This window comes from Schistocerca piceifrons, chromosome X, assembly GCF_021461385.2.
Source record: "Schistocerca piceifrons isolate TAMUIC-IGC-003096 chromosome X, iqSchPice1.1, whole genome shotgun sequence".
NCBI classification, from domain to species: Eukaryota; Metazoa; Arthropoda; class Insecta; order Orthoptera; family Acrididae; genus Schistocerca; species Schistocerca piceifrons.
The window spans coordinates 397150959-397164393 of record NC_060149.1 but is presented as its reverse complement, the minus strand read 5'-3'; the positions used below and the strand labels follow the sequence as shown (position 1 = coordinate 397164393).

Below are 13435 nucleotides of genomic sequence, written 5' to 3'. Positions count from 1 at the left end.
AAATTCTGGGATGAGCAGTAAATACCTCTTGAAGATAGATCACTGTACATTGAATAGAAAATGTACTTGGAAACAGCCACACACATAGAATGGGATGATTATGAGCTTTTGGACAGTCATTCGTGCAGCTCCCATAATCTCTCTCTCTCTCTCTCTCTCTCTCTCTCTCTCTCTCTCTCTCTCTCTCTCTCTCTCTCAATCTGTCAGTTGGTCTCTCACTCTCTCTCTCTCTCGAATACAGAAACTGATGTGTTGGAGAGAGAGTACTCTCACTGCCGTGAAAAATATAACAGTTTAGTATGTCACAAGTCCGGGATGTCAGCACTCATAAGCCTGGTTCTACATGTGAGAGCCAGATGCAGGATGGGCAAGATGTGATATCAGCACATTTGATCATGTGTACCTAGAATATGTAACACACTGTCTCTTAAGTTGTGCAGCCACTGGGCTTTTCTTCTTTCTGGGATGTACTGTTAGTACCTTGATTTAGGGAAATGTGCACTGTGAGTCAGCTCATGTGGGAAACTGCATATGGGTGATAGGGATTGACATAGACTGCTGTGGTTTGCAACAGCAGATAGATGTGCAACAGTACAGCAGATGACTCTGAAATTTTGTAATGGACAATGACAACCATGGAGAAGCCATATCCTCCACAAGTTCTTCCTCGCCCTGAGGAATGGAAGAAAATGTTCCCTACAGCTTCACTTACTGCTTATCATAAGGCACAGAGTTAGCATGGTCACAGGAGTATTAAAAGCACACTATGTCAAAGTACAAGTACAGCAGATATCACATGAGACTTTGTTGCCTATAATGTACCATTCAGGCAAGTGAGGTAGATGTTCTCATGTGGGGTTGTGAAAATTCACAGAAAATGGACCCTATTGTGTCCACCATGTGCTGACTGGTGAAGGATAGAGGAAGATAAAAAAAAAAACCACTGTCGGATCACTTTCATATGTTTTTTCACCAGTTTTAGCTGAAAATCAACCTGTACCCTCAGGAAGATCATTTCTCAGTTGTGTTAAAATAGCCATTCAAATGTTATTGTTGTAAATTATACGTAGACATATGTACCCTTCTAAGCTGGTCATTTTGAGGCCTCCACTGATCATTGTACATCTATTACTCCTCATTAAAACAATAAAAAACAGGTTACAAAAATATGTGCAGAATGTCTAAGACAATAAAAATGAGTTTCGATTGTACTACCTACAAACGTGGCATACGCATTTAATAGAGTTTTTTATACTCTACATGGTGGTACTCTCAGAACCCAATAGCTTGTACCACTTTTGAATGCCATAAGTCTTTATTTACTTTGGTTTTGTAAAAGTGTATATATTATGTTTTATATCTGAATTTTCATTAAGTAGGGTAATAAAGATCGTGTGCACTGGTTTAAATTGCATATTATGCACTATTAATTGTCAACATCACAGCCAAACTACTTCTTTGATCACCATAAGAAATCTATATGACATAGTGTGTAAGATTATCTCTCCTTTGGCACCTTACATGATATCTTAGTACATGCATTTGTGTGTTTGAATGAATTAATGTGCTTTTTTTCAAAATTACGCGTTATTAAAACATTATTTGCGATATATGTCATTTTTATCATAACATCTTTGTGAGAAGTTCATGCTTTTCATGTCACAATACACTTACTTTGGTGTATGTAGATTTTATATAGCTCTTATAGAACATGCTTTATATTTTTTCCAATTAAAAAAAGTTTATGCTTTTCCATTGTGTTGGTGGAAAGAACCATTTCCCATTGGATTGTAGCATCACCTAGGGAAACCAGCTCTCATATGTAACTCTCATCATCTCCCTAGCAATGCTCATTCTAACTCATTTACTGCTTGAGTGTAGACTATAAAATGTGAAATTATCAATTTCTTGAAGTCTACATAGTATCCTCAAAATAGCTTTATGGAGTTACATCTTCTATGGATGACGGTAGTATCTGTTCCCGAAAGAACAGTTACCGTTGGCGACCATGCAGCTTTGCTAGAATGAAATGATAATTAAATGGACACCCTAGCTGCAAAGAGGCGTTGATGTACTTCATTGGGGACATGTTGAAAATGTGTGCCCCGACCGGGACTCGAACCCGGGATCTCCCGCTTACATGGCAGACGCTCTATCCATCTGAGCCACCGAGAGCACAGAGGACAGTGCCCTGCAGGGACTTATCCCTTGCACGCTCCCCGTGAGGCCCACATTCCCAACATGTCCACACCACTACGTTCGTAGTGAGCCTAATAGATGTTTGCCCATCATACTCATTACTCGTGGCAGATTAATCTACCAAATCCCGTACGAGTTCAGGCATAGCGTGTGCTTTCGCACAAGAAGGCCAGTGGCCGGGAAACCATATTTTAACTATATATTATGGTAGTATCTCTTCTTGAAAGAACAGTTACCGTTGGTGTCCTCTGCGCTCTCGGTGGCTCAGATGGATAGAGCGTCTGCCATGTAAGCAGGAGATCCCGGGTTCGAGCCCCGCTCGGGGCACACATTTTCAACATGTCCCCAATGAAGTATATCAACGCCCCTTTGCAGCTAGGGTGTCCATTTAATTATCATTTAGCTACATCTTCTTTTAAAATGATGAACTCATGTGTTTTATCGAAATGTTGTAGCACATGAGAACTGTGAAAAATGTTGTCTGAAGTGGACAGGCAATAGGAATAAAAAGCTCTACAGCACTGTAATCCCACTTTGTGAACATCTACATCATTGTTTGCTGCCATGGCGGGCACCACATATAATAAAAAAAATGGGGATTTTTATTCTCTGTGGTACATGTAACATAATAAACATGAGGCAGTGTTGTGCATAATTTGTACTATATCATCAATTACAAACTAAATTTGGTATTCCTAGAAATTTTTGGCAATGGAATCCTCATTCAAAAAGAATCATTATGGAATTTTGTTGTGTATTTACATGATAAAAGGTATAATTTTGTGAATTTTCAGGTGCTTATGAATATTATGCATAATGTAGTTCATAGTAAATTATGGACCACAGCTATGTATTCTGTAAACTTTGCCAGAAATATCTTTCCAGAAAATCATTTTCCTTTAATTGCAGTGTAACTAGTACTATATTTTCACGTTTTTCTGTTCTATGGCATGTTTCTTCTAAGTTAGTGTTTGAAATGCTATGATTGTGATGTAAACTAATTCCTTACAAATTCAACTTCAGTGCTTTAATATTGTGACTTGCACATATAAAGGAGTCATATTGTAGTAGTTTAGTTTATTGCTTCACCAGTAGTGTACCAGGTGTCCCACCTAAGAGTCATCAGGCACACTTTCTCTTGTGTTTCAGCAGATATTTGCAGTTATGTTTTTGCAATGTATAGCTGGAGTCATCCCAGACAAATACTACTCATCATTTCTTTCATGCCCAGTGTTGACAGAAAGATTTGGAGTGTTTCCTGTTACAAACAAAATTATTTTAAAGCAGAATTTTATGTGCCCATTTGATAGAGCAATCTCAGATTGATCTAGTGCATTGTTTTTTTACTGATATGTATTAACAGGGACAGTAAAACATGAAGAATAACCAGTACTGCATTAGGAACTGAGCAGCACTGCCATATGGCAGTAGCAGGAAGAATAGAACCTATCACCACTGTCCACTTGACTCTGAGTGGCTTGTCAGTGTTAGGTCTAATGATCCTGCACAATGGAGGCAGGAATGGTGGAGAACTCAGGGTATTACATACGTACCCCAAACAAAATTTGAAGTGCTGTCATCTATGGAAACTGACCATGTTATAGACACTTCACCAGCTGCAAAGTGAGCTGTGACCAGTGTCAAGTGAAAGCAAAGACAGGAGGATAGCAGTCTGTTAACTGACTGCAGTTCAACATACAGTGAATCATGATACCCTAAAAAGCTGTTAGCTAGGTGGCAACTTCCTGGACATGTGCCGAAAGGTTAAGAATTGTAAGGTACCCCTATGTAGATTATAGATGCACTACAGAGCAGAGACTGTGTGTGGGGTGCTCACAATTTTTTTTAGCTTTGTCAACTCTCTATCCAGTCAAAGTAATGATAGCTCTAGGAGACCCCAAACTATTACTGTAAGAACCAAAAAAATGTCCCTGTACCCTATCAGTCCAAAAAGTTTCAAGACTGCATTAAAAAAAATAGAGGAAAGTTAAGATGGTGGTTTCAGTGCTTCAGGTGTTCCAGAAAGTAAACCTCCACTTTAGTACAATCCATGGAACATACATACAGCCATGTGAAACTCTCAGAAAAGTCCTTCTTTGGGATGGGGTTCAACTCGTGCAGCACATTTGGTTGACTGTTGGTTATGTCATCAAAGCAGTGAAGCCTTAAAGTAAATTTCTGCACTTTTGCCATTTTGTGGTAGTTTCATGCTGATAACACAAAGTCCTGCCGCCCATTTTGATTTTTTTTTTGAAAAAGAATTGTCCATGTTTTTCATTTCAGTCAAGTCATGACAGGTGTCCACATGTCGTTTTAGTTCAGGAGTCAAGGCATGCAGGCTAAACTTTACACACACTTCCTCTTCTTCATAACATTCTGGGGGATGTCTTGAACATTTTATTTAGAGATGTTGCTTCATTGTGATTTGTGACACAACATCATTCACACATTATGGCCACACATCTACTACTTAACACTGTCAGCTCATGGGTGACTGGTTGAATGCACATCTGTTGTTCACAGTTGTTAGTTCAATCTGCCATCTTAGTTACTGTGATTATGTCACTTATATGCCAGGAATAAAATCAGTCTTGGAACGTTTTGGAGATGTGGTGTAGATGAGACTATTAAAATCTTAGTGATCAGCTTCATAAGTATTCACAGAAAGTTCCAATGTTTCAAGTGCTCTTGAAAAGCAGCACAGCTAACATAATACTAGGTTCAGGCTTGACGTAAATCTAAGTGTTTGTCCAAAGGATAGGCTAATGGAAAATGTAGGAAGGTATTTGTCACAGCAGACAAGACGTTCTAATCCAAAAAGACAAAAATTGACTCGACATACGAGATTGTTTGGGCAAGACACTATCAAGTGTTGGCATAACTTTTAATTGAATTTTCCTGTTGAGGACCAGACTCAACCCCAGATTAAACAAAAAACTTTAGAGAAAACCTCAGTTTGCTGGTACACATGTTTCTCAGTCATACTGTCATCATTTGAGAAGTCTTTAATGTTCCAGCAACCTGTTGAGAAACTTACAGTTTTGTAGGTAGTGGGCATGATAAGACATTCTGTAAAACATCACTAAATGCCACGTCTGAAAGTTACCTAGAACAGATAGTGCAGAAGCCCACTCATGATGGAAATATATTAGACCTAATGGCCTCAAATAGACCTGACCCTCATAACATATCCATATTGAAACTGGTACCAGTGACCATGAGGTAGTTGTAGCAACTATGATTACTAGAGTAAAAGGGGAGCTAAAACAATTAGGAAGATTTACATATTCAATAAGCTAGATTGAGAGGCAACCATGCCATATCTCAGAGGTGAACTTAAAACATTTATCTTTGAGCAGGAGTAGAAGACATGTGGCGCAAGTTTCAAAAATAGTTACCTGTCCATTGGTTAGGTAAATATCTTGTAGAACAGTTCATGATGGAAGGGGCATCCATGGTATACAGTCACTGTAAACAAACATCTAAAGGAACAGTGATTACAGCTTAATAAGTATAAAACAAAGAATAGGACTGTAGAAAGAAAAATGGTGACAAACATATTTTGGTTATCAAGAGGACAAAGCATGAAGTCTTCAGTTTCTACCATAGCAGAATATGATTAAAAGATATTCTGCAAAAGCCAAAGAAATTCTGGTCATACATAAAGGTTATCAGTGGCACCAAAATTAGTGTCCTGGCATACGGGGATGACTGAAAATGAAACTGGGGTAGTAAAGCATAAGCATAAACTATGAATTCCGTGTTCTGATTTTCCTTTACTAAGGAAAATACAGAAGTACTGTCCCAGTTTACTTCTCTCAGTATTTCAAAGATAAGCGTGCAGGTATTAGTGAGAGCAGCATTGCGAAATTACTGAAATTTCCAAAATTAAACAAGTCTTCAGGGTCCAATGGGATTTGTGGCATATTGTATACAGTAATGCTTTTCCAACTCTGCCCCATGTGGCATGAGCATTGAGGAGCATCTGTTAGATTGCTTGTGGGCAAGCACAGCTAGTGTAGGCTACTTGTGAGGTAAATTGCACACGTTCTCCACATGCTCGAACTTCTTGGTCACTCCTGCCTACAGGCACAGGGCCATTGCAGTACAGTTGCATATGCAACAGCTCAGCTACCTGATTGTCCTGTTTGCTTGTCCTCTCCCCCCCCCCCCCCCCCCCCCCCCCACATCTCCCTGTCACCCAACTACCTGAAGGAGCCTAGCTGCCCATGGGTGGACAATAAAGATGGATGAACCTACTTTACAGAATTTGCAGCTGAGTTACCTACCACTTAATAGTGATCACCCGCAGATACCATCAACAAAAAACTATGGCCAGTGGCTGGAAGAAAGCACAGGTCACACCCATCCACAAAAAGGGCAGCAGAAATGATCCACAAAAGTACTGTCTATTCTCATTGACATCCATCTGAAAATCCTAAAAATCTTCTGAGTTCAGAATGTAATGAGGTACCTCGAACAAAGTGACCTCCCCTGTGCAAACCAGCATGGGCTCCATAAACATCATATGCAAAACCCCACTTTCACTGTTCTCACATGTCGTCGTGAAAGTCGTGGATCTAGGTAATTGGGATTATGCAGTATTTCTTTACTTCTGAAAAGCATTTGACTCAATACCATACTTACAGTTATGAACAAAAGTATGATTATATGGGGCATCAAACAAAATTTGTGACTGGGTTGAGGATTTCTTGGTAGGGAGGATGCAGCATGTTATCTTGGATGGAGAATCATCAACAGAAACAGAAGTAATTCCAAGGATCCTTGTTGTTTTCTTGGATGGAGAATCATCAACAGAAACAGAAGTAATTCCAAGGACCTTGTTGTTCATATTTTGTGATCTGGCTCACAATATTAATCATAAGCTTAAACCTTTTTGCAGATGTTACTATTATTTACAACAAAGTACTGTCTGAAAAAGCTGCAAAAATATTCAGTCAGATATTGGTAATATTTTATTGTGGTAGAAAGATTGGTGCATAAAAGTAGTATACTATGGCGACAACATCAGTGGATCAAAGTGAGAATCAACTGACATGAACAAATACCTGAATGTAACAATCTGCAGGCATATGAAATGCAATGATCACATAGTCTCTTTTGATGAGGTTGGTGGCAGACTTTGGTTAATTGGCAAGATACTGGGAAAATGCAGTTATCCTACAAAGGAGACTGCTTACGAATTACTTGTGCCTTCCACCTAAGTGTATTGCTTGCATATGTGGGACCTGTACCAGACATGAATAACAGTGGACATTTAATGTACACAAAGAAGGGCAGCACAAATGGTCTCAGGCTGCATTGTGGAAACACTGCAAAACCTGAATTGGCAGATGCTTTTAGACAGATACCAACTACCCCAAGAAACTGTACTTACAAAGTTTCAAGAATCAATAATAAGTGAAGAATCTGGAGATGTTCTTCATCCCATATGTATCCCTTCCATATAAACTGTGAAGACAAGATTTGACTAGTTATGGCATGCACAGAGGCATTTAAGTGGCAGGAGCTCTATATTGGCAGGGTCTGTGGTTAATGATATGACATGCGGTCACCTGGAGCACCTGACAGATTGCAGAAGAAACTCGCCTAACTGTGTCAACTGTATTTGGCAGACAGGAGACTTCTTTGAGTCTTGGAGGAATGCAATCCTAATGTGCTTCCAGAAACCAGGGAAGCATCATACTTGGCTGGCTGGTTATCACAGTGTTGCCCTCACAAGCAATGAGGAAACGCCTTGGAGGCTTTGGTGAACAGTTGCACTATCAAGGTTACCGACTCCGGTCTGTTTCTGAATCACATCAAGTGCATATTCAGATGATATCTTTCTAGTATTGACAACTTGACTCTACCAGAGGAAGCTGTACAGCAGACTTTACTGCATAACTAGTTTTTTTTTTAACTTGAGAAGGCATGCGAAACACATACAGGCATAAAATAATCAGACAGCTCCATCAATGGGGCTTCTGGGGATGACTAGCCATCTTTGTATGGCCCTTCTCATCTATGTGCTATTTCAGATACTGAGTCAGAGAAACCCAATAGCAGTTTGAGCAGGAGAACTGTGTCCCATTGGACATCATATTGAACATCACCCTTTTTTTACGACAAGCTCTTTCGATTGCCACTGCTGTGGGATCTCAAAGTTCAGTTGCTCAAACCATGTGATATTTTAAAGTGTGTCAGCCACATGTGTTGAGGAGCCAATGATGTGTTCCTACTCCAATTATAGAAGGTTCTCATGTGATCCAGGTTGTATTATAGGTGCTAGTTGTGTGGATCAGATATATGTACAAGTCTAAAGATGTTAGATCCCATCCACCACGAAGGAATAAGTCTGACCACAGGGCCATGTAGTACCAACTCTATCTGCAGCCTTTGTGCTGAGTCTGATGATCTACCCATTAACCATCTAATGACAGCTTTTCACTATGTCTTAGGTGTATAAGTTCTTGGTTGATCTGCAGTGAGTGATCAGTATTCAAACTTGTTGAGAAACTACCATGGAAATTACATTTGTGAATTACACCAAACTAAAAAGCTATTTTGAATCCATATCAAAACATAACTAGTGGTTATTCATATAATACAAATATCAGTTCACTGAAAAGGTCCAAAACTGTGTCAAACTGTTCAGGGTGCAAGAGAAACTTTCCTTGTATGTGGTATAAATCTCCGATACAGTGCCTCTTGAAATACGCAACACTTCAGCTATCTTGGTTATGGAAGCACCCAGCATGCAAGCACCAACAATTTATCCATGTTTGAATTCACTTATCTCCAACATAATGCACTCACAACTACACAGAACACTTGCAACATACTGAAGACATTGCACAGGTGCCATTCATGGTCAAATACAACAGCGCAACCTGCAGGATGGTTAGCATCTGCATTTCTGTTCAAGTGTGCATCTCTCATGGCATTTCCATAATTTTGTCCATCCCCCATACTTGTGCTGTATGGTAGTTCAAATACTTTCATCTCTTCCATTTCCCTCCAGATTTTGTGTGCCTGTGCATCTGATATGGAGAACTCATTTGCTAAGCATACCTTGAGAATGCTGATGGCAAAAACGATAGAAGCAGTTAACATTGCCCACTGCTTAGACCGATAAGTGCAGACAGGCACAGATCTCATGGACACATGCATTCTGGCATGAGCTGCCGGAGCTGGCAGTCATGTGTGCATGAAGTGTGCTTGCTTGTGTGAATAAATGGTGTGCTTCTCTTTTCCTATAAAGGCTGTGGCTGAAAGCTAATGTGTAAGTAGTAGTGCCTTTCTGTAACTTAGCATGTCATCTTTACAGTAAGCAGCAGTCTATCTTTTCCTACTTTCTCTTATTGATTCATAGGGTGGGGAAAGTTGACTCAGCACTTAAGTTTCAGCATTTGCTTTAAAAAACCCTTTCAATTAATTTTTTGTTTTTGACTTATAAAAAGTATAAATGGTATTTGTGCTGTGTCATGCTAATTTTAGCACACAGAAAGACAAAGAGTTTTTGGCAAATGTTCATCCAGATAAAACAAACTGAAATCACTTTTTTTGTTAAACAGATGTAGGACCTGTAACCGTGACATCAGATGCTGAAGAATTCAAACATGCTCTTCGGATGCTTCAAATAACTTCAGGTGGTGACTGCCCAGAAATGAGTTTGAAGGCAATTCAATTGGCAATCTCACATGCAAAACTAGGAGCACATATATATGTCTTCACCGATGCCAGTTCAAAGGACTACTACCTGTCGCCTCAAGTACTGGCACTCATCCAGCGTAAACAGAGCAAGGTTGGTCATTTGGTCATTATTGCCAGTGTATCTCACCTTCTACATGTTCTTTCTCCCTTTGGATTATATCTGCTTTGGGCAAAGCACAAAACAGAATTACTTTGTATTGTTGCTGAAACAACAGTCAGAATTATTTTAATAATATGTGGCAAAACCTGACTTACTCAACAATCACTGAAGGGATGAAAACTCGAATCTTGCTTTTTCCTTCAACAATCACTGTTCAAGCAAGAGATTCATTGGCTATTTGCAGCATGTCATCAAACTTCAAAGTACCGGTTTGTTTGTCTGATATTCACTGTCGAGTGTTTTAAAAATCAGTGACAGCATGTAATTACTTTTATTGTATCAATTCTACTACTGCCCCCCACCCCCGCATGAACCACGGACCTTGCCATTGGTGGGGAGGCTTGCGTGCCTCAGCGATACAGATAGCCGTACCATACGTGCAACCACAACGGAGGGGTATCTGTTGAGAGGCCAGACAGACGTGTGGTTCCTGAAGAGGGGCAGCAGCCTTTTCAGTAGTTGCAGGGGCAACAGTCTGGATGATTGACTGATCTGGCCTTGTAACACTAACCAAAACGGCCTTGCTATGCTGGTACTGCAAACAGCTGAAAGCAAGGTGAAACTACAGCCGTAATTTTTCCCGAGGGCATGCAGCTTTACTGTATGGTTAAATGATGATGGCATCCTCTTGGGTAAACTATTCCGGAGGTAAAATAGTCCCCCATTCATATCTCTGGGAGGCTGGTCAGATGAATACAGGGTTATAAATACAAAATCAAATAGGGGTAATGCAGGAGTAGGTTTAATAATGGATAGGAAAATAGGAATGTGGGTAAGCTATTACAAACAGCATAGTGAGCGCATTATTGTGGCCAAGATAGATACGAAGCCCATGCCTACCCCAGTAATACAAGTTTATATGCCAACTTGTTCTGCAGATGATGAAGAGATTGATGAAATGTATGATGAGATAAAAGAAATTATTCAGATAGTGAAGGGAGAGAAAAATTTAATAGTCATGGGTGACTGGAACTCGATAATAGGGAAAGGAAGAGCAGGAAACGTAGTAGGTGAATATGGATTCGGGGGAAGAAATGAAAGAGGAAGCCGCCTGGTATAATTTTGTACAGAGCATAACTTAATCATAGCTAACACTTGGTTCAAGAATCATAAAAGAAGGTTGTATACATGTAAGAAGCCTGGAGATACTTCAGATAGATTATATAATGGTAAGACAGAGATTCAGGAACCAGGTTTTAAATTGTAAGACATTTCCAGGGGCAGATGTGGACTCTGACCGCAATCTATTGGTTATGAACTGTAGATTAAAACTGAAGAAACTGCAAAAAGGTGGGAATTTGAGGAGATGGGCCCTAGATAAACTGAAAGAACCAGAGGTTGCAGAGAGCTTCAGGGAGAGCATTAGGGAATGATTGACAAGGATGGGGGAAAAAAATACAGTAGAAGAAGAATGGGTAGCTTTGAGAGATGAAATGGTGAAGGTAGCAGATGATCAAGTAGGTAAAAAGATGAGGCCTAATAGAAATCCTTGAGTAACAGAAGAGATATTGAATTTAATTGATGAAAGGAGAAAATACAAAAATGCCGCAAATGAATCAGGCAAAATGGAATACAAAAATGCAGCAAATGAAGCAGGCAAAATGGAATACAAACGTCTCAAAAATGAGATCGACAGAAAGTGCAAAATGGCTAAGCAGGGATGGCTAGAGGACAATTGTAAGGATGTAGAGGTGCATATCACTAGGGGTAAGATAGATACTGCCTACAGGAAAATTAAAGAGACCTTTGGAGAAAAGAGGACCACTTGTATGAATATCAAGAGCTCTGATGGAAACCCAGTTCTAAGCAAAGAACGGAAAGTAGAAAGGTGGAAGGAGTATACAGAGTGTCTGAACAAGGGCGATGTTCTTGAGGACAATATTATAGAAATGGAAGAAAATGTAGATGAAGATGAAATAGGAGATATGACATTGCATGAAGAGTTTCACAGAACACTGAAAGACCTAAGTCGAAACAAGGCCCCAGGAGTAGACAACATTCCATTAGAACTACTGACAGCCTTGGGAGAGCCAGGCGTAACAAAACTCTACCATCTAGTGAGCAAGATGTATGAGACAGGCAAAATACCCTCATACCCTTAGACTTCAAGAAGAATATAATTATTCCAATCCCAAAGAAAGCAGGTATTGACAGATGTGAAAATTACCGAACTATCAGTTTATTAAGCCACGGCTGCAAAATACTAACACGAATTCTTAACAGATGAATGAAAAAACTGGTAGAAGCTGAGCTCGGGGAAGATCAGTTTGGATTCCGCAGAAATGTTGGAACATGTGAGGTATACTGACCCTACGACTTATCTTAGAACATTAATTAAGAAAAGGTAAACCTACATGTCTAGCATTTGTAGACTTAGAGAAAGCTTTTGACAATGTTGACTGGAATACTCTCTTTCAAATTCTTAAGGTGACAGGGGTAAAATACAGGGAGCTAAAGGCAATTTACAATTTGTACAGAAACCAAATGGCAGTTATAAGAGTCGAGGGGCATGAAAGGGAAGCAGTGGTTGGGAAGGGAGTGAGACAGGTTTGTAGCCTATCCCCGTTGTTATTCAATCTGTATATTGCAGCTTGGAATCGAGTGCAAAGTAAGCAGAAGTTCTGAAAAAATGTTGATAGGTGCCTCCACAACTAACTTCTGCGCCAGTAGCGCGCACAAAAGCAAGCCATACCGCGATCGGTGACAGGCCGTAAACACTGATTATCAGAATGCGACAAACAATGCTTGACACAGTACAGTACTGCATTTTCAGCTTAGAGTGACATAAACACCTATAACACAGAGAATGGCTCTTAATCAGATTAAAGAAAAATAAGCAATAAATTCAAACCAGATGAAGCACATGAAAAAGGAAGGGTACCCGTATAAATACGGACGGAGCGCCTGACGCATAGCAATGGCTACCTGGTAAAGCTTAACTGCTAAGCTTACGACTCGAACCAAACTACTGTAGCTGTATCGTCATTCATTTGACCTAAATTGTGTCTCATGTTACAATGGACATCTTTTTTTCGATTTGGAGGTGCGGCCTAAAACTTTTCTCTCCATTTGAATTTCGAGTCGCATATTTCAGGTGTGGCTTAGATTTGGGAATTTTTTTTTTCCTTGATTTCGAGTCTCATTTTTCAGGTGTGGCTTAGATTCGAGTACGGCATAGATTCGAGTAAATACGATAGATTTAAATGTCAGGAAGTTGTTTCTGAAAGTATTTGTATGGAGTGTAGCCATGTATGGAAGTGAAATGTGGACGATAGTTTAGATAAGAAGAGAATAGAAGCTTTCGAAATGTGTGCTACAGAAGAATGTTGAAGATTAGGTGGGTGGATCACATAACTAATG

General features: G+C 39.7%; 1 protein-coding gene and 2 non-coding genes across 3 annotated transcripts in view; 2 read left to right on the top strand and 1 right to left on the bottom strand.

The window, feature by feature from the left end:
* Positions 1–13435, top strand: part of LOC124723147 (hemicentin-1-like) — a 754903-nt gene that overhangs the window by 136049 nt on the left and 605419 nt on the right. Inside the window, exon 3 of the mRNA XM_047248337.1 lies at positions 9777–10006. Within this exon, the coding sequence (XP_047104293.1) occupies positions 9777–10006 (230 nt within the window). The remainder of the gene's footprint in view (positions 1–9776; positions 10007–13435) is intronic.
* Trnat-ugu lies at positions 2102–2176 on the bottom strand. Its single transcript has one exon. It is a non-coding gene; the product is annotated as a tRNA-Thr (tRNA).
* On the top strand, positions 2452–2526 carry Trnat-ugu. The gene has a single exon. It is a non-coding gene; the product is annotated as a tRNA-Thr (tRNA).